The sequence below is a fragment of the Symphodus melops genome, assembly GCF_947650265.1.
Source record: "Symphodus melops genome assembly, chromosome: 18".
Taxonomy (NCBI): Eukaryota; Metazoa; Chordata; class Actinopteri; order Labriformes; family Labridae; genus Symphodus; species Symphodus melops.
The window spans coordinates 5,535,861-5,557,255 of NC_136708.1; the positions used below are offsets into that span (position 1 = coordinate 5,535,861).

The 21,395-nt window shown below is 40.0% G+C and overlaps 2 protein-coding genes and 1 long non-coding RNA gene across 3 annotated transcripts in view; 2 read left to right on the forward strand and 1 right to left on the reverse strand.

Moving 5' to 3' along the window:
- The first annotated feature begins 1,502 nt into the window (after nt 1–1,502).
- Nucleotides 1,503–5,349, forward strand: LOC306839047 (uncharacterized protein). Its single transcript, XM_079367521.1, has 2 exons — nt 1,503–1,607; nt 3,109–5,349. Exons 1-2 carry the CDS (start codon nt 1,593–1,595, stop codon nt 4,210–4,212), a joined length of 1,119 nt encoding a protein of 372 aa, XP_079223647.1. The 5' UTR covers nt 1,503–1,592; the 3' UTR covers nt 4,213–5,349.
- A 4,280-nt stretch (nt 5,350–9,629) lies between these two features.
- Nucleotides 9,630–21,395, forward strand: part of col22a1 (collagen, type XXII, alpha 1) — a 58,176-nt gene continuing 46,410 nt past the window's right edge. The window contains exons 1-4 of the mRNA XM_079368499.1: nt 9,630–10,416; nt 12,330–12,486; nt 12,578–13,144; nt 18,010–18,090. Coding sequence (XP_079224625.1) covers nt 12,396–12,486; nt 12,578–13,144; nt 18,010–18,090 — 739 coding nt within the window. The 5' untranslated portion in view covers nt 9,630–10,416; nt 12,330–12,395. The remainder of the gene's footprint in view (nt 10,417–12,329; nt 12,487–12,577; nt 13,145–18,009; nt 18,091–21,395) is intronic.
- LOC306839712 lies at nt 13,046–16,649 on the reverse strand. The gene is made up of 3 exons (XR_013781235.1): nt 16,620–16,649; nt 16,371–16,462; nt 13,046–13,134 (listed from the first exon to the last, which is right to left on the reverse strand). It is a non-coding gene; the product is annotated as an uncharacterized lncRNA (long non-coding RNA).

Genomic DNA, 21,395 nt, shown 5'->3' on the forward strand with positions numbered 1-21,395 from the left:
AATGTGACCTGTAAAGGATTTCTGCTATCCACTCTTTTTCTTCTCTCCAAGTGGCCCATGTAGTGCAGCTGGGTGTTCAGCATGTGGGAGAATGAGACGGCAACATCCCTTTTTATCCCTCCCACACCGCGGTAATTATACTGTCAGCTGTGGACGTCAGGCAAAGCAGAGGGCGACACAATAAGAACAGTGGCAAAGGGGCGTCAAGGCCATCTCTTGGCGTCAAGCCTGTAATTTTGCATCTCAAATGATCATGTAAACTGAGCCAAGTTGTTCTGCAGCGGGATCATCTCCACCACACCAACAATATGATGAAGCTTTGCAATAAGCAGGTGCTGACATGTTGCTTTTTTGGGGGGGGCTCGAGGCAGGAGAAGCAGACGATAGAAAACAGGAAATTTTCGACAATGATTGAGTCTGTCTGTCTGATGAAAAATGGTGCAACTATAGGGGGCACAACACCCTGCCAAAACAAGTCTCATCCATCGCAAGAAAACTCTGCGATAATCTGCCTCTGAACATAATGAATGAAGCTGACATGGGAATGATGGAGCTCAAACTTTACAACAATCTGTTGTTTGAAAGTGATTAAAATCTCCAGACCTTCCTGCCGGCAACACAAATCATAGAATTGTGTCATCCTGAAGAGATTTAAATAAACTTGTCGCAGAGCCAGACTTTCAAAGAAAATATGACCAGCTCAGAAGAAGTTTAACGCCAGACAGTTTTTAGGTTTATTTTTGGGCTTTTTTATGCCTCTATTGAGAATCGATAGTTGATAAAGTCAGAAAAAGGAGAGAGAGAGAGAGAGATAGCAGGAAAAAACATGTGGACCACAGCCACTAGGACCCTGGATTCCAGTAAGTTTTAAGTACATCTCACTGATATTAAGTTTGCCAACTTTAACCACTGCTTTAGAAATATCTGTGATTTGGGATCTGAGCCCTAAGATAGCAAACCATAATTATATTTTAATAGAAATAACAGGTATACGAATTTTGTATTGTCTTTCAAATTTTGTGACAATGATTTTATTACTGAAATGAAAATTTAAAATTCATATAAAAAGGGACCAGGAGAAACAGCTATATGTAAATTCTAATGTCATCCATTGTTTGTTAAAGAATGCATCATGAGGTTTTGTTATAAGCTCTACATAATCATTATGACAGGGCCAGTCAAAAGGACAGTGAAAAGAGGTCTCTGGCACCATCTAGTGGCGAGTGTACTGCCGAATAAAAATAAAAATCTTGCTGCGTTTGACTTCATTGTTTTTACTTGAGCAGTGATCTGCATTCAGTCATTGTATGTCAATTTACACAACTGATCTGCAGAAGATGAAGACAAACTCCTGTAAACAAAGCAAAGTATTGGGTGTGCATATTGACTGCCTTTAAGCTGGATATAACCAGAGATCCATGTGCTGCGCTGCACTGCACTGCTGCTTGACCCTAATCTGCCTAATAACATTATGGCTTCTAAAAGCCCAGTGCGTTGTCACTGTTTCTGACAAGGTGGCATGCACAAAATAAACACAGGGTCAAACGGCTGTTCTACCTGCGAGGAGGGATTTTACACTTTTTTAACTGGAGATGTTTACCAAACCTGTGAGTATATTTTAGCATTTCACCGACAGATAGTTAAAAGTTTTAAATTGTTTGTTATCAGCTATTAGCTGATTTTTTTCAGTAACGTGCAATGAAAGTGACGTAGTAGTGCAGTGTGTACAGCTGTATAATATAAGGCATTACAAGCTATAAGGAACTGATAATAAGTTGATGCTCAACCAGTGAATATTTCCAGAAGTAAAGTAAAAAGCTGTTATAAAGAGTTTGTAGGTGGTAACTGATGGCTTTAGCCAGGGTGAATAAATCCCTCACAAATGCTGAATAAAACAGCAATAAGCAGTTTGCAAGTGCAGCTGGAGCCCTCTGGATTGAGTTGCGCCTAACTTGTTTTCATTTACAAGCTCTCTCAGAGCCTTACAACAGATTGATGAACCACTACAGAGCTTTAGTTCCCACACTTTTTTTTGGCCTTTGTCTATTTCCACGTCTTTCGTGATGAGCAGATTTGCACTTTCAAGAAAGGAGCTCCATGAGCAAAAATCAAATCAATGCAATGCAAAAAGTTTTTGTACTAAGCGATTTATACGCTTACTTTTTGTTAAGATTCACATCTTAAGACTTGATGGATAAGACTTGGATGATGGTAGCAGAATCTTTACGGATATATTCTGAGTAAAGACATTATTGTATTTCAAATAAATAAATAAAATACATTTAGAAAATGTTGACCCTTTAGTGATGACTTCATTTAAATGTGCAATGAAGTGTTCAGCCCTACATGCAAGAAGGCAACAGGCTTCCTGCATTGGTCACGTTTCACTCATGTAAATATATGAATGAAAGCTTCTTAAAGGTACTATGGCCCTGATGCTCTGCAGTAACCTTTTCTAGAAGGCAAGCTGTTTCTCAGAGGGATTTTCTAAACTAATTGAAGAGCGATTAAAATACAAATGCACGCTAAAAGGATCTTCCTTCCTTGGTAACCAAGTGTTGTTGGCCTTATTATTGGCTTATTACAAGTCTATAAAGCTTTAGTGAAGGGTTAATTTACTAAACTACAGGCTGTATTTAAGGTAAGAGCCAGTATTAAGGTAAAGGTAACTTGTAAACATAAATCTTTCCAGAAATACGACACTAATTGAATTGGATTACTACACTACTCATTAAGCTAATGTTTGTTTATACGTTGAATAAGATCCTCATTAGATTGAGCCCAGGAGAAACAACTCTTCCAAAGGTCCAGGTAGTCCTTGGTGTGAGGTTACATTATGTTCTCACAAAGCTATTTGAAATTCTACACATCATCCATTACATTTAAATAAATAAACAATTAAAAAACAAACAAAGCAAATAATGTAGAGGCTCTGTTTGAATTAAAGTGTGGTAGGTATTTCCTGAAAGTCCTTGATTTATTTTGAAAAGTAAGACAACCTGCACTAGCTTATTATTCAACGTTGTGGTATTTCTTTTCAAAGAAGCACAGGCCACATTATCAGTCAGGGATTTCTTTCAAAGAGTTAATCAATGTGCTTTTGTTCAGGGGGCTCTCCCACGAGAAGAAATGTTGAGCATCCAGGTTAAAAATACCACGCTGCATCTGAATGGTCAAAACCTCCGACTGGAAGCTAAAAGTGGCCGCAATTCAAAAACACCTGGCCACCATCTGTCATCAACATATGAAAGGGAAGCAGTGGGTCAGCTTACGAGCTGCTTGCCGTCCCAGGAGGGCATGACACAGTTGGACTTGTTGCTACTAAAGTCACCCAGGCCTGAGCTTGAGAGGGAGGCTGAGAATCGACTGGTGAGGCGCCCTCTGAAGCTCGCCCCTCTGGAGCTGCCAGAGGAAGTGAGGGAGGCTCAGAGGCAGAAACTAAAGTTTGTCCATCAGGAGGCCAAACCTGTTTCCTGTAAACTGGATGGAACAGTGATTGAACCCTGTACAAGGAAAGCTAAATCATGTGTAAGGCAGAGACCGGTGAAAGCTGCAGAATGCCCCACTGCTTCTTTTACACAACTTAAGGCTCAACAGGAAAATCGATCCACACGGCCACAGCTGATTCGCTCCAGTCCCATAGAGCAGCATGGAAACAGTCTTCTGGAGGGCGTGGTGTGTCAAGGTACCCCAGCTCCTCTGTGCAGCAAGCCTGCCCCTCCCTCCCTTTCATCCTGTGTTAAAGCGCGGGCTGAGCGTGGCACAGAGGTGGTGAGACAAAACCCCAATCCACTCCAGCAGGAGACTGGGACGAGGCGGTTGAGGCTGAGGAGGGCGAAATGCCTTCTTGAAGAGGATCAGTGTAATTCAAACATGTCAACAGTGGGATTATGTGTGGATAAAGTCAAGCTGGCCCAAGGTGTTCAAGGCAAAGGGCAACGGGCAGAGAGGGTTATGAAAGCTCAGCCGACTGCCGACAAAAGCAAGAAAGAGCCTCTCGCAAAGTTAGGAAGCATCATGAAAAGCAATCAAGAAGATTGCAGTCATCAATCTGCGAGATGCACTATGACCTGCCAGTCGGCTGATGGTGCAAGCAGAGAACACGCTCTGGAGGGTGTTAAGCCAAGTGCTGCTAACTGGAGATTAAAGAGGAAAAAACCCTTGATGACCAAGCACAACAATGAAGTCCCTCTGGAACGTCTCCAGCAGTGATTTAATTCATTAATTCACTTTTGCTGCTTAGGACTTTGCGCAGTGATGTCATACATGTTACAATAGGAGACAGATAGAAACATGTTTATAACATTTATGGATGCTTTTAATAGAATGAAATATACTGTATACAGTAGTGCTGATATTTTCTCAGCAGATAAAGTAAATGTTGGAGTATGGTAATATTCTCAAGCCTTGTGCCATTACTCACTGCTGTACAGATTGAGCCTTTCAAAGACAATGAAAACAAAAAAATGGGAAATGTTTTCTAAGTTAAAATGGACCAGTCTGTCACATTAAGTCTAAAATATTTGCACTATATTTTCCATTATTTTAATGAAAAATAGCTTATCACTCTGGATCTATTAGGTGTAGCTGAGGTGTCTTTAACCAGCATACATCTCAGCGTTCTGTAACAGACTTTCAATTGTGCTCTAAAAATAGAAAATAAAAAATGTGCATAATTTCGTGTCGCTCTAAGATATGGATTGTTCCAATTCCAAAAGCTATTCCCCTGATCTGAGTTCCCACTAATTCAATTATGTGAAACAGACAAAACACAAAGCAAGGCTGCTTGCACATCACAACAAGTGAGTTCAAAGATGATCCAAAATAAATAATACAACAGAATGAAAAGTCCTCATAAAATGAAATTCGAATGATGATTATTTAGACTGACCAACTGTTAATACTGTGTGTTTAATAAATACAAAACCTGTTAGGTGAATAGGGCATTAACAAACAAATACTGTGATGGAAATGGTAAATGGACTTGAGCTTACAGTATTTAACACTTTTACTCGTCAAAGCACTTTTTCACGTCAAAGCACTTTTTCACCGCAGGTCACACCTACCTATTCACACACTGATGGTAGGGACTGCTATGACTATAACTTATCCCTTTCATACACATTCATACACGGCCTACAAAGCAGATGGAGCAACCTAGGGTTAAGCATCTTCCCCAAGGACACGTTGGACATGTGGCTTCAGGAGCTGGGGAACGATGCCTCTGCCTTCTGGAGGAGAGAAGACCGACTTTGCCAGCTGATCCCCAACCTCCCCCATACATGTTTGTGTTTGAATATTTAACCAATGACAAGTCTGTTCTTCCTATTGTAATTCATGCTTATTTTTTATCTGAGGTCTTAAATGATAACTTTAATAAAAACAAGTTACAAAGACATTCGGTCCTACAATGTGATTTTTTAAAAGTCGGTACTGTGGTGGTTTACTTATTTCCTTTCTTTAAAAAAAACCATCCGTCTCTGTTGTGTGATTGCTCTCCGCCCCCACCATGATCTCTGCGAAAGATTTGGCCGACGCTCAAAGTTCTCCATGAAGGATGCTTCACCAGACCTTTGGTCGTTAGCCAGACGGTCAGCATTAGTTATATCCAGGCTTAAAATAGTTCATTATGATCTCACTGTCTGTGTCATTAACACAATGCCTGATTTATTTCTCAATTTATCCTTGACAAAAGATGTGTCTTGATGCAAAATAGTTTGTTGTTGTTGTTACTTGCCTCTTCACATCTGAACTTTATGGTAAAATGAAGTCATCAGAACAGAACACAAGCTGCATGTGAACCTGTGAGGCAAACATGGATACACATACACATAGCCAGGAGATCCTTTTTAGTTAAAGAAATCAACAAATTAAAATATAACATATCAAATACCAGCTAATTTAAATGTAAGAGGTTTATTATCATTAGTATGATCCGAACTGAATGTACCTCACCTATGACAAGATGTGGTGCAGTTGCAGGTTACAGCAATGATCAAAGGAAAAATATTAAAACATGTTTTAATAGCAGTAAGTCACACATGAGTTGAGATGTGGCTGGGTAATAAAGTAATCAATGGTCACTTTATGTCTGCCACTCGTACCTCCATGTACCTGGAGGCATTTTGGGCCAGCAGCTACAGCATTAGTTTCCTTCGATGCATTTCTTCTTCTCTGAGCTCTTTCTTGGAAAATGCTTCCTCTGTCCATGACATCCTCTGTGTTGCCATTTTCACTGTTCATTCTGCAATTCAAAGCTAAATTTAAGCTAAAAAGGAAACTGCAAAACCAACCCAAGAAGTCCTCTAATTCTGTTGGCACACAAGTTTGTTAAATAAAGTGTAGCAGTAACACAAATACTACTATTATTGTTATACATAATCAAATATTTTGTTAATTTTTCTGCTACTTAAATCGGTGAACTTAAGGAAGTAAAGATTTTTTGGCCAACTCCTAGAATAAAGTTTCACTTCTTGATGCAAAGCAGATAGACATTGACAAGAGCACACTATTTGAACCACAAGCAGTTACGTTGTCCAACCAAAAAGGATCTAAAAGCTGATAAAATGTATGTAGCACGGTGGAGAAATGTGGTGATTGTGTTACCGCTATGACTTGGGACATGAAGTCGAAGTATATTCTGAGACATGAGCAGGTCATCTTGGTGAATAGATGAACTATTTATTGTTAAAATACAACATTTAAAAAATGATCCAATTCACCAGGGGAGGGAAATGGTGAATGATTACTCTGTCTACTGGCTGCTACATTGAATTGTGCATGTATTGCCCTGAATTCTGAATTCAGAACAGAATTCAGGGTCCAAAAAACTGTGCCAATACAGTCCATTTATATTTTCATACCTATAGCAGATTACTGGGCTGCAGAGGAAACTGAAGATGCACAGGAATGTTTCTCCACCTGACTCGGTCCAAACGGTTTACATGGTTAAGATGTCACAGTTTTCAACTTGCTTTTCTCAGTGGCAGGCAAATAAACTATAGATGAGAAATACAAAAAGAGATACATATGTTGTTTGAACACATTATATTGTGGTGGTCTACAGGGTAAATGCTAAAAGGTAAATGATTGTATATGCACTTATGATGTGAGGCACTTTTCTAGTCTTCAGACTCACTCAAAGTGTGTTTACACCGCAGATCCCACCTACTAATTCACACACTGATGGTAGAGGTTAATGTGTAAAGTGGGGCAGCATTAGCTCAGTCTGTAGGGACTTGTGCTGGGAACCAGAGGGTTGCCAGTCCACTTCCTGAGCACTGCCAAGGTTCCCTTGAGCAAGGCACCAAACCCTAAAACTGCTTTGGAGCACTCGCTGTGGGCAGCCCCCTCCTTCTGAGTCCTTAATGTGTGCGTATGCGTGTGCATGTGCGTGTGCGTGTGCGTGTTCATGTTCATTAAACAGAGTGTAAACCAAACTACCCCTTGCGGGATTAATAAAATATGAATTAAAAAAATAAATAAAATGCTGCCAAAGAAACAGTGGGAGTAACTTGGGGTTAAGTGTCTTGCCCAAGAAGACAATTGACATGTGGCTTCATTAGCTGGGGATCGAACCCCCCAGTCATCCTGTTGAGAAACAACCAACTCTACCACTGACCCATAGCAGCCCCCAAGAGAGGAAATGTTTGATAAGCTGCAAGCAAGACCCCACAAGGCAAAACTGAAAGCAAGGCAGAGATCTCCCATCTAGCTGAGTGGGTGGCATCTAAAGGCACGAAGGTCAAATGAATGCATTCGCACTAATGTAGCTGTAAATTTCACACGATGAGAATGCTAACTAAAGGTTGAAAATAAGCTATATCTTCAAAACATGCATTCTCTCTTCGGCTTCAGCACTAATTCACACATTATTGTTTTCAACATATTTTGTAAGACAATCTCTCTGGTGTGGGAGGGTGAAAGCTGGCTGTCAATCAGACGACAGATGGCTTTCTAAAATGCAACACGGTGCTCACCATACATGCCGGTCACCTCTTTAGCCCTCTCACATGAGGCGACAGACGGTTCCTCAGACTGACACCATCACTCATATTGTGCATCTGCCATGAATCGTCAGCCCACTTCCCATCCACTTCACACAGAGCCTATACATAGCCTGGCCTGAGCTCTCTCTCCTTGGCTACAAAGGCCCTGTAAATAGGCCTGGATGCAATGGCTAACTTGTTTGTTGTCCATGACATTCAAATTTTGACTCTGAACAATTGGCACCTTAAAATCTCCACAGTAGAATTGCATGTACCGTTTGTTGCAGCAGAAGCATACGGGGACAGATGTAGGAGCGGTTTAAAGGGGAAAGTTCACCACACATTCACGTTCACATGCAGTGAACTTTAGAGGAGAAACACACAGAACGTCTGCCAGGCAGGATGTCTGACACAGACTGAGACAGAGGGCTGCTGTGTCTCAGTGCAGCATTCTCTGCCAAGAAGCATGACCGCACATGATAAGCACATCAACATACTGTAAAATGTGAATTACAGTCATCCTAGTCATGTTTATCAAATCAGGAGATATGCAGATTTACAGCTTGGCAAACACTACTGACTTTTTCTTATCGAGGACGATGGGTTACGGCAGGTTAGAAGGAATTGCACAATGAATTATGGAAGCTGACTTTTCATTCATGAATCATTTCATTGCATGTTTTGTCTGTGTTTGCTTAAAAAAAAATCTGTTTTACAAAGTAGAATTGATGTTTAAATAGAGAGTTGTTGTAAAATGTGGCCAATGTGGAAGAGCAAAATCCTACAGGTTGACGAGTGTCCACTTGAGGCTGCAGAAGCACAAAAACTAACTTACAGTGTACACCTGATTCAAAAAAGCCCGTTTTTACAGCCTGGTCCAAAACAAAATAAGTCTGATTAGGTCACATTTTATCAGGTTTTTTTCCTTATAAAGAAACATGGTGAGACAGGCATGCACGGTATCGGATTGCCAAGGCTTAAAACATGCCTCCGCTTGAGGACACAACCTCTCATTAGGTTGACTGAAAGTTAGGAGACAGCATTTCCAGCATGGTGACAGCCACCGATGGGACTCCAAAGCCCCCTGCAGCAACAGATGGGTGACATCACTTAAGGCTTTGTTTATTGATATTTATATTAATATACAATTTATGGTATCAACGCAAGCCAACACATTATTCAAAGTGATTTTTCACATAATTTTTCCTGCCAGACCTCAGGTAAATTTGGGTCTAGCCAATGTGTGAAGACATCAGAAAATATTGTGGAAAAAAGAAAATCACCTTGAACAAGTGTCAGTCATGACGTATGAGCCGTGTGACCAGTGAGCGACAGGGTAAATGCTGTGTTATAAAGCTTTTTCAAGTCAGAAGAGCAGCTGCAGTATTTACTCTTTTCTGCCCTAGCATGTTCATTTTATTTCATTTGTTGATACTGGTAATACTCTATGTCCTATTGCAGTGGATAAATAAACTGTTCCTTTGTCTGCCAATTTGGATTCCCTTAGTACCTTTTTTATAACATTGGGACGGAATTATAGTTCCTGAAATTTTCAAGAAATTTTCAGGAGAGCATGTGTAAAGATAATTTAAGATTAGCAGAAAGAACTTACAACAACAACAACAACAACAGATTAAAAATGTAAGATTTATGTTAATAATTAAAAAAAAACTACATGCAGAAATGAAAGTTGTGCGGGAAGACATGATTGTAAACTTGTCATAACAGCACGTGATGAGTAATAAAGATCACAGAGCTTCGCTGGAAGTCAGAGCGATGACATACATTTTACACAAAGCTGTAAGCACAAGTATTCTGTAATCATTTCTCCAACTTAAATACACCCCGTCTCCATAAGTGTGTGGCTGGTTGAAACCAATGCGGCCCAGCCCACCACCACCAGCTCCAGGGCGGCTCCGCTGTGGCTCTCGCAAGTGGCAAAGGCTGGACAGTTGAAGCGGTTGCCAAGAAGCATGTGCTTTTTCTTTGAGTGCAACACTTTAGATGGGTGCAGCAATAAAGAAGAGGAAAAAAAAGGGACAAAAATATCCAGAATGTTGGGTCTATAATTGGCTGCTGTGCCTCACAGTCTTTTTTTTTTTTTCTGTGTAAGCACAGCACAGTTAAGAATGGTAGAACCACGAGTGAAACCCTACACTTTCTCCCCTTGCAGCTCCCTCCCACTCTGTCCAACCATCCACAAGGTCTCTGAAGCTCACCTCACCTCACTTTCCAAAAATCGTTGTACACTGGATTGTCACTCTGGATTATACTGTATAATACCCACTTTGAATCCTGGGGCCTGCAGGAGAGATATCTGGAATTATTATCACCTGATAATGATGCTGCCCCGGTGTTGATTCAAGGTGTGAGTGCTGGAGAGTTGACAGACACTTTGGTAACACTGACTGACTGAGTGACAGGCCAGGTAAGAAAAAAACCCAGATATCATTTAAACCGCCATCTGTCATTGCAACCGTCCTTGAATAACTGACTTTAAATTTGTATTTATTCTTTAGTACTTAGGAATTGTTGGCAAGTGGTGTTGTTTTTTGCACTTGCTGTTCAGATGATTAACCAGACAACTGGCTTCCTCTTTTTTTCCCCCTTCCTATTCTTGGGTTGCAAATGTTCTGTTTTTATCATTTCGGGAATGATAAATGTAGTGCTTCTGTTATACACATCTACATCGCATTCCCAGGTCTGCCATTGAGAAGAGGAAGTGGAAACAGGCCTGATGACCCACAGTTTGTAAAGAATCTGGTCTCAGGTTCCCATGTTGACAGAGACAAACCAGCTTGTTTTCAGCTTTATCTTGGCTCCATTTTTTTTTACATCACAGATCAATTCCATGCAATACTGAAATGTAATCAGTGATGAAAGGGAGACAAATTAGAAAATGCAAAGACTTGTACAAAACTTGGGGAAAGAAGATAAGGAGTATGAATACAAATCTTGTTTAGTTGCCTTCATAGTGTTGCTGTGATTTCTGTCTTGCTGGGCTGAATTTCTGGGATTTTAAATATGCACTAATTGGGCCATTAGATTGATTGAGCTGGCATGCCGTTTCTGCTCATTCATAGTGCCAGTGAAACCAAGTAGCAGAAATAGTCTAATGGAGAATCAGATAAGGAAACTTGTGCCTCGGGGCCAAGCACTTTGCAATACCCACTGTGAATAATGCACTCTCTATTTTACAAGCTATATAGGGCCAACTCACAATAAACAAGCTGCTACTGAATTTGTCCCACAACCTTTCCCTGAAATAATTTGCTGCTAAAACCACTTTTTGTTTCTAAAGGATATAAGCAGATACTGACCCATACTACACTCTGTTTACTTTACTTCAAGCTGTAACGTTCCAATAACTTCTGTGGTAATACAGTACATTCAGAATTTTCTACATAAATAAATACATGAATAAAACCTCGAATTACTTTCCAAGTTGAGCGCTCAGATATTCCTCAGCCTCCCCCAGAGACCCCCCGCAGTGAGACACTCTTACAGTCAGGATGAGTCCTTGTTATGGCTGTGCTCAGCCACATATCAGCCCTAATAGTAGGCATCGCAACCATGTGTGTACAATAAGAGCAGGAATAGATTTGTGTATATATGACAGGTTTCTATCAGTGCCAGCAAGGCACAACACCTTCATCAATGAACCTTACAGAGATTAACTACAGAAATGCTGCAGAATCAAAGCTGTCCAAATTCTAAGAGCTCAAAACTTAAGGTCCCTGTGTGAGTTTGAAAACATCCCCATGCACTCTCTCAGTGTTGTTCTTTTACTTCTTCTTTTATGTGGAGTTGGTAAAATCACAGTTTGGCAGTAAGTTACGACAGTCTTTGCTTTGCACAGTTGCTCTGGATGCAATATTCACTTGCTGATTAGAGATGTGTGTTTTTCAGTCTTAGGCTTCAATTATCACATCCTGAGAATGGAAAGCATTTCCTGCCAGTTTCCATAGCAGAAAGCAATCCCAACAGGGGACAAAAGAAATATAAGACACAAGGGGATATAAGATAGAAAAATATTTTCTTGGAGAAGTTAACATGTCTTTATAAAGTGCCTGTCTTGACTCAGCTTGCCACCAGCCTGTTGTCAATATTCAGCAGCCACTGTAGGAGGCTTTCTTTAGTACACAAATGTCCTTGCACAAAAGGAAGTACTTCACCAATTTTGGTTTAACAGTAGTTTAAACAACTCTTTGCACACACTCCTAAATGCCATATACATCTAGTTCAGTTATGTTTTTGAAATGTAGGCTTTTTGACTGTAGTGTTTGTTAGAATGAGTGAGTGTGTAATGAAGAATTGTTGTCTCCTCTAACCCTTCCACAGACTTGGGACAGCTTGATGGTGGTCATAAATTAAAAAACAAAAAAACAGACTGAAAGCAAGGCCGAGATGGAATTACGACTGGGATTAAGGATCACCCTGGTCTTTGTCATCCTGGTTTTGACTCTTTCCGGTGAGACGGTGGAAGCACAGAGGGCAGGTAAGACCATTAAGATCGTTTACTCTGTTACAAGTGGAAGATCTCAATTTGTCTGTATGTGACTAAATCCTTCTGTATCTACCTATGTCAGGATGTAAAAACGTCCACTATGACTTAGCATTCATCCTGGACACCTCATCCAGTGTTGGAAAAGACAATTTTGAGAAGATCCGACAATGGGTGGCCAACCTCGTGGAGTCTTTTGATGTGGCCCCTGACAAGACAAGAGTCGCCGTGGTGCGCTACAGTGACAGACCCACCACTGAGTTCAACCTGGATAGACACAGGACCCTGGAGGATGTGAAGCGAGCCGCCCGTAACATACGCTACCTGGGGGGAAATACAATGACTGGGGATGCTATCAGCTACACCACCACCAACATCTTCACAGAGCAAAACGGAGCAAGACCAGCAGCCAGAGGTATCCAGAAAGTGGCCATCCTTCTCACAGATGGCCGGAGCCAGGATTATGTTCTTGAGCCCTCCAAGGAAGCTGCCAAAGCTGGCATCCGGATGTTTGCTGTTGGTATCGGGGAGGCTTTAAAGGTCGAGCTGGAGGAAATTGCAGCCGAGCCAAAGAATGCCCACGTCTTCCATGTGACGGACTTTAATGCCATTGACAAGATCAGGGGCAGGTTGCGGAGGAGGCTGTGTGAAAGTAAGTCAAGTCATCAGGCTCAATGCCAAAAGGAAGCTCACACTGCATGTCACACGGCTTCTCCGTCAAGCCTCACTTTGAAGACGCTGCCTCACCCTGAATGTGCACTTAATCAAACTAGACTCTTATTTTAACCTTTAAGCACTACATTGAGGAAAGACTCGAACCACAAAAACCCCACCCCAACCACAAAAAGCAGCTGCACTAGCAGGCACTGCTATCGTGGCCTCTTTTTGACTGAATATGAAGCATGTTAAGGGGCTGTTGCAGAAATTGGCTTGTAAATGACAGTTTTTTTAACCACGACATTTCTGTCGTGTGGCTGTCTTTTTGACTGCTGTTTCGTTGTGGAGGTGTTTAGCGCTGGAAAGCGTGTCTTGAGCTAACCTCAAGAGTTTTTCTACTCATGTGTGTTGAGAAAATCTTTCAGCTACACTACACAGGCATGAACAATTACCTACAAAGCCAAATAAATGGGTGAAAAAAAGCTTAAAACTAAGGTAGCAGTGTCATGATGTTGGGTAGCTATGTAGGAAACTATCTGCTTGTGAGTGTTTTTATGGAGAAGATGGATGCTTTGCACTCCAACGCTTTAAATTCCAGCCTAAAATTAGGCAGACAGGAAAGAAAAGGATGCCATAAGCCTTCACCGCAAACAGTAAATACAAAAACGGCAATGACACGATTGCATGGTTCAGCACACAGACGAGCAATACCAATTCTCGCTTTAATCTTCCAGTAAATTGTAAAGAAGTAAAGATTACCGTGAAGAAAGTGTTGACTCACTAGAATTGAATATTTTGAAAGGCATATCATAGTTCAGAGTGAAACTCGTACAAGACTGCCATGGTGATTCATTTTAAAGCCACTGATCTTTGACCTTCCTCCTTGACTTAGACTTTCAGCTTGTCAGCTGTTAATGTAGGTTTTATTTATTAAAAAGAAAATACTGCACATACAAGTTTAGTGCTCAATGCTCCACAGAACTAACCAAAGGCTAAATGTGTGCAGAATCCTCGCTCCAGTGTTTTCTTTCTGTAATCTCAAGAGAGTCTCTAAGTATATCAGTGGTCAGTACGACTGGTTCACTGAGAAGCCTCAGTTATATTCACCCAGAAAATTATAGCCCTAATGTTTCAAGTGGGTCCAGAACAGTTTCCAGTGTCCATGTCAGATGTTTTCACCTTGTAATCTATAGGTTTAAAAATGGGCACTACTTATTATCTGCCATACTGATTCATGGGATCATGTGTGGCCTCACCTACCTATAGGATCACACACTTGACCTTACATGGCTCCAGGGACAAAGTACTCAAATATCAAAGCTCTTGGCAAACAGCGAGAGTATGTATAAATGTAGTGGACTGGTAACACTAGTAATATTATGAATTTAAAATTTATCAGTCATTGTTAAAACAAATAAGGCAGTTAGGTGTGCAGCGTTAAGGTCAAGCTGATACGATGATGAATCTGTGCGAGACATTATTTCCAAAGTCAGGTTTGACATTGCTTCCATTTTAACTCACAGTTAGAGCCCTAAATTATAGCTTTAGGGCCACAAGTGCAGGGAGTAACTCAGCTGGTGAAGCCTGTAAAGTCTCAGGGTTGTGCAAAAACTTTGTCTTTAAAAGAGAGGGAAAAAAAGTGACTCATTGCTATACATTTAAAGGAAGGGTCTTTCTTTTGGTATGCCCCCCTGACCTTTTAAACATAAACCAATAATTTTTATATAGCTTTTTAAACATTGCTTGAACACACTGATAACAATGAAGAGTTTTAGTCCCTTCAATTCTCCTTCATCAAACTGTAGAAAGACACAATCAGAGATTGACTTAGAGTTGCTTCATGCGCATGCTTTGGGTTTTACATGATACTGAAACCTAAGCCATGTCAACAACCCTGTAGTCAAAGCAAATGCTTCACATATTGCAATCTGAAAGGATGATTATATTATCTGTGATTTAAGACAACTAGCATTAGATGGTATGTTTAGTCTTGATTTATTCGGGAAGTCGGAGGGCAACACTGATATATTTTTCTCAGATCATATTTAGGGCTGACAGCCCGGACACAGACTATTTGTTCAGCTATTTTTAGGTTAAATGAGGAAGCCATTTAAACAGATGGATTACATGCTGGTGACAAGACCCTGGCTGGCTGTCATACCTAATAATCAAAATTAATATGTACATTGCCAACTGGGAATGATGGGAGGTTTTATTCATGGAGAACTTATTTTGATGAACTTCAAGCTTTCATTTATTTGGATACATCAGTCTGCAGCTGTAGTTAGAGAGGATGAGATTAGGTATTTTTTTTGTATTTAGACAACTTGCAGCAGATTGCCATTCAAAATGAGTCTGGTTCTGTTATTTAACATGTTCATGGCTTTAGGGTTTATACTGCACCAGAATTTGCTACAGGGTATGGCTTTTCTATCGAGATGAACTTGCAATGTTTTTGGCCATCAGACTTCATGTACTCAAGTGATTGGTGAGGCAGACAGAAGGATGGATTAATGAAGTCTAGACACTGCTGGTGCTGATAGTGTTTAGGATGTAAGAATGCAGGGGGTGGGTTTCTGAGCAGCTGGACCCTCTTGAACATCTCTGATCAGTGTGACTTGGGATGGAGGACGGTCACAGTTATTGAATGGAATGAAATGACAAACTGCCTGCTGAGAGAACATATTTTAAAAACTGACAGCAACAGGATTGGTTTTATCTGGCTGGTTCAGTCATTAAAGTGTAAACGGTCATAGCCAGCTGATCAGCAGACCAGGAAGAGAGATGGAGTTGAATGTAGAATAATCAATGTCTGGAAGAATATAAACAGTCTTCCTCCTAGAATTTACTCGTATTAAAACTTTACACTTAAAAGTTTCTGTTTGGAGTTTTTAGTTGGTTATAAAAAGACTGACTTCAAATACTAATACCTGAAGCACGAAGAATTAAGTGCAGTATTTATACATTCCTGCAACAGCTGTCATCTGGGTGTTGTCAAAGCCTCTTTCAGCACGCAATGTCTTTATTTACATTTGACATGAAAAATAATCCCAGTGTTTCAGTTCACATTAAAAGACAGCAAACAAATAAGACATATCTACTTAGTCCATAGAGGCCTCCAGGGTCCACACAAAGTGAAACTTTGTCATAGTAGCTTTACGAGAGAGTTTATAGACATGCTAACCACTCTGTAGAAAACAGTGTTGTATATTGTCACTTACTTTGAGCTGGGTTGAGGGGTATAATTCCTGCTTTGGGTGTGAGAGGTCCTGGGTCCAATACTGGACGAGCCCTCATTTTATTCATTCACCAACTGGTTCAAAGTAAGTGACAAAAGAAGGGCATCACACATAATACAATGTTTAAAGGAAATGAATTTATTATTAAGCTTGAAAGTTAAAACAATCATAATTATGTGAACCAGTCATGAGTGCAATGTATGGATAGCTGTAGCATTGAAAAGTGCAAACCTGCTGGTGGAGGCCTGGGAGGAAGAAAGGAGCACAAGTTATCAGTTATATAAGAGGAAGTCACTTATATAACAGAGTCCTGCTGGACTCAGGTGTACCCAGTTACACTAATGGCCTTCCTGACTCCGCCTACTGTCTGCCAAACCAGGAAGCCAAACACATGCAGACAGAGGGCAGGGCGTGACAATACTAACTGCAGAAATAATCATGGACATACTGGAGCTTTTCTGACAGGCTGACTAGTATGGTGTCATACTAGTTACTAGTTATATATCAGTATATGATCTCTTTTACAACAAGCTAGCACAACTAACAATAACAAGGTGTTCCCTCACCTCGCAGTGCTTATGTTAAATATGCCAGTTTTTAGTGTTATCAACTCCTACGTTTTTTAATACTTCTAATCAAGACCATGATTTATAATCTATAGCGTCTAATCTAAAGTTCCCTCTTTCTAATGGCTTGCCCACCACAGGAATTATGGACTATTTCAGATCCTATAGATCCCAGTTTAGAGGAACCTTTTTGAAAGTCTTTCTTCAGAAAAGATACTCTCTCAGCACCATGGCAGTGCAGACAGAAAAAAAGTCCCCATGGTGGGTCATTCTCAGGGAACTCCCTATTGTTGATAGTTTTAAAATGTCTCCAACACTTTTTTGTCTGAAAACACTGATTCATTTCTTTTGGTTACCTGCTCCTATTTCTAGCATACATTTCATTGTATCGACCAAAATGAGTTTACATACAACGTTTATCTCTGCTAAAAGGACTTTTAACAAAAACTATTGAAAACTAATTCTGTCTATCACTGTTTTCTGGTTTCTAAGAAAAAATAACCCTTTAAAAAAATCAAATTTTCATCTATGAACCAACTTTCACATCAAAGAAACTAAATAGGATCCATATCTGTGTTAAGTAGTTGTGAAGCTGGCTTCCTGACAAGAATACCTCTCCTACTAATAAAAACTTTTCCTGACCTTGTCACTTTGCTCACTTTCATCACCTTCACTCGTGTGTGTGTGTGCATTGAAATTTAAACTGTAACAGCTTCTGGGGCCTGTTGATGTGTCGCTCCCCTGCCACCATACACACCCCACTCCTCAGACATCAGGAGAAATGTAAAGCAGTCTGTCTGCTCAGGGCTTTTCAGATCACATGTCAGACCAAGGCTCCTTTTCAGTGAGACCATTTCCTAAAACAAGACTTTACACTATTTGGGTCCGACTCCTTTTAAATTGTCATTGTAAGAAACAATTGCACATGCTTATGTTTCCAACAGGAAGGTAAAAGGTTGCCATGAAGTGTTTCAACAAGTTGTCTCCGTGTTCCCCAAAAAAATCCTCATCATAATGTAGAGACATTCTAAATAACTGTTGTCTTTTCTCCTCAGATGTCCTGTGTCCAAACATGAAGGTCCAACCTGATCGCTTTAAGCCCAACAGCACCAGTTATGGTCTTGAAGAGGTTCCAGGTATGTGCTAAGTGCTACTTTTCCAACAGCAACATGCAGCATTGGAAATTCTTGCAACAGCAAAGTCAGCTCTTTTGTTTTCAAAGCATTTCCTACACCTCCACATTTTCCTTTTTTTTTTTTTTTTTTACATTAGAAGAAACAAAGGAGTTGTGTTTTATATGCAAAGATACAGACAGTCACAATGCATCACAATTTTGCCTATTTCTATTTTTTCTATCCAATTTGAATCAAAATTGTTTTTAATTTTGACTCTTTCGCCACATTCATTTTTTTCTAGTTTATCTGCTGCAAAACAGAGTCATTATTTACAAAATAAAATGCAGAATATCTGGTTTGTATTAGCCAATAAGGACTAAGTTGAATCATAACTAACCATTTTGGATAACAATTTCCTGCATTTAAAAAATATGGACTCCTGTTACAGGCTTCCATCTATCTGTTTGTATTGTTAAGTGACAAAGATTCTTTAATTTTGCTATTATTGTGCATCAAATCATGTTGATTATCAAGTAAGCTGGTGAGAAAAAGGTCAATTGCCGTAATGAGAGTATTTGTTTGACACTTTGGGAAGATGGTCTTTTAGCTTTTTTGAGCAGACAATCTCACTGGAGCTTTTTTCACACATGCATCTCTTGAAACATTTTCCACCACGCTACCCCTGCTATCTTCCTGAGTTCCTTGTTCACACATGCAATTCACAGTGGGAAGCATTCCCTGTTGAACCGGAGATGACGGTTCTCAGGCAGGACACAACGGAAAAAGAACAGTGACAAGTGGTGAATGAAGAAACAGAGTGGAGGCTACCCAATGAGCACAAGCTGTAATGTCATCATAGAAAGAAGAAAACAGGTTGAAATCATCAGTCATCTGAATGTCTGAGACGTCTTTTTCAAACATTTTCAACCAGCTATAATATTGCCACACATGTCACCCTGTTTATTTTGAGAAGTTGTAAGTGTTGAAAAGAGGATGGATGAACATAGGTGCTGTTGTGTTGACAAATTAACCATGAAAAAAAATGTGCACTTTGAAACAACTTTAAAAATGTTTTCACACAAGAGGTAGATATCTTTTAGACGTATTTTCAATGCTCAGCGTGCAGGATGACAATGTTTGTCTTTAAATAAATGTTTTGTTTACTTTGCTTTTTCATGATATTGTGAAAATGTCAGAGACAAGCATTACTGGCTAACAGGAAAAAGCAGCTTCATTACCTGCACAAAGATTGCAATCAGTTGCACAGTATGAATTTGATGATGAATTTTCCTGAATATTATTCTGTGGGGTTCCAGAGAAAAATGCTTGTTGTGAACAATGTGGATGTTTTACATTCCCACATGCAGCTTGCAGAGAGAATTTCAGTAAGTTGTCAGGAGTTTTTTTGCACCTTATTTTATAAATCTTGTTTCTTAACCTTTTAAATAAAAAAGAAGAAGCCAAGCCAGTTGTTTCCCCCAGCACTCAGTTTTCCAGCTAAGCTTAAATGATTTTGGTTGTTGCTAAATTGAAATGGGTCACACAAGTTGTCGAGCTCTCATCTGGTGCTCTCTTCTTGCTTCATGTTTTGATGAATTGTTGAAGTCTGTTGGGTCAAACATATGAGGTACTTTCATCAGGAACAAAACTTGGTGAGATGTAAATTCCTACACTGATACTTTGAAGTGTAGTTTCACTGTTTTTTTTGGTGAATTAAGAGTAATCTGTGTTGTTGTGTATACTATAAGACCTGAACATGTCCTTTCAAGTTGTGCAAATATGCAAATACTTCATTAATTAGTGAAGGGCATATTGTAACTAATCCTTCATCCCGTGGCTTTAATTTTATTCTGCTGTGTGAAAGGTTTCTTTGGACTCTTGAATAGCGTTTATCCAGAAAGGTAGGATGTTTTTATAAGTTAGTCTTTTGGGAGCTCTGAGTTCCTGTCCATGTCTCCCACCCACATCCATCACACTAAGAGGAAAAACAGATGCCCAGGCATGCCTGTTTGGACTACTTGTGCTGAACTTCATGGAAAGAGAGATGTCAGAGCAGTAAAAGCAATTTTTACAAAGTTGAACTCCGAACACATTTGGCTGGCACACACAAATCTTAAATGCTGTGCCAAACAAGAGGGCACCGTGTGAGGTTTGATAACAAATTGTCTAACATGGGTTCGACAAGTCAAGAATAAGGACCTCTTGAGTGATGATGCACAGGATATAACCAGGGTATGTTGCCAGAGCATCACTGGGCTTCAAACCCAAATTAGCTAATTTACTCCAACTGCCAGTTTAGCTAAGCTAATTAAACTTCCAAGCCTTTGTACAAAGGCAGACACAAAAGAACCATAAAAGAAATCAGCACTGCAATACAACTCACAACAGAAAAACACCAGACTGCAGATTGTCTATGACTGCCAAGATAGAGTTTTCCCACTGTGAGGTACAAAAAGCTCCACGTTCGATGTTACTATTTGATGCACCCACAAAACCAATATAAAAAACAAAAAAAAAACCCAACAAGATATCAAGGGAGATTTGGCTGCATAGAGTCGATGAGTGTGTGCTTCTGATCATAATTGGCAGGGCTACTTTCCACTGTCAACACAGAGTATCAGATCTGTGCTAATTATGTGGTCATGATTTTCCATTAATGCCACAAACTAATTAGAACAAACTTTAGATAAAACACAGAAGGCCATTGAGGCTTTCTTAAGGAGACGTCTCCAGTGCACAGCGTTGTAGATCTGCTGTGAGCACTCTAATTGGAATAAATTCTTTTGGGCCCCGTTTTGTTTACACAATTCAAAGTCCTGCTTAAATGGAAAATTATATGACTCAATCTTTTCTTGAAACCAATACACCATAAATATATGTGCACTGAGCGGATTTATACTTCCTTTACATTTAGCTGCCAGCACCACAAGTTAAAAAGTCTTCCCCTAAGAGCTACTTTGCACTATAATCATTTTCGCCTCTGCAGTTATTCATATATTAAGGAATTTCTAATTCAGGAGCTGTAATTTCATATTGTAACAGCTCCCACAGTGTTGTGAGGACCACCACAGGCACATGAAGAGGGTCAACACAGCAGGACTCCCGAAAACTAAGGCTTTCATTTTAAATCTGAAGTTTGCACAGTGTGAGATTATGGGTGTTGTCAACCTGCTGTATAACACAGTTGTGTCACGATCAGATCTAAAAGCTAAAACCTGTATCGGGTTGGACTTGGGAAAAAGTCTTATCTCATCATTCTTATATCTGAAGCTCCCTGACATGACCTGATGTCTGGAGTTACTTAAGTCTGTATCTATGGAAATGCT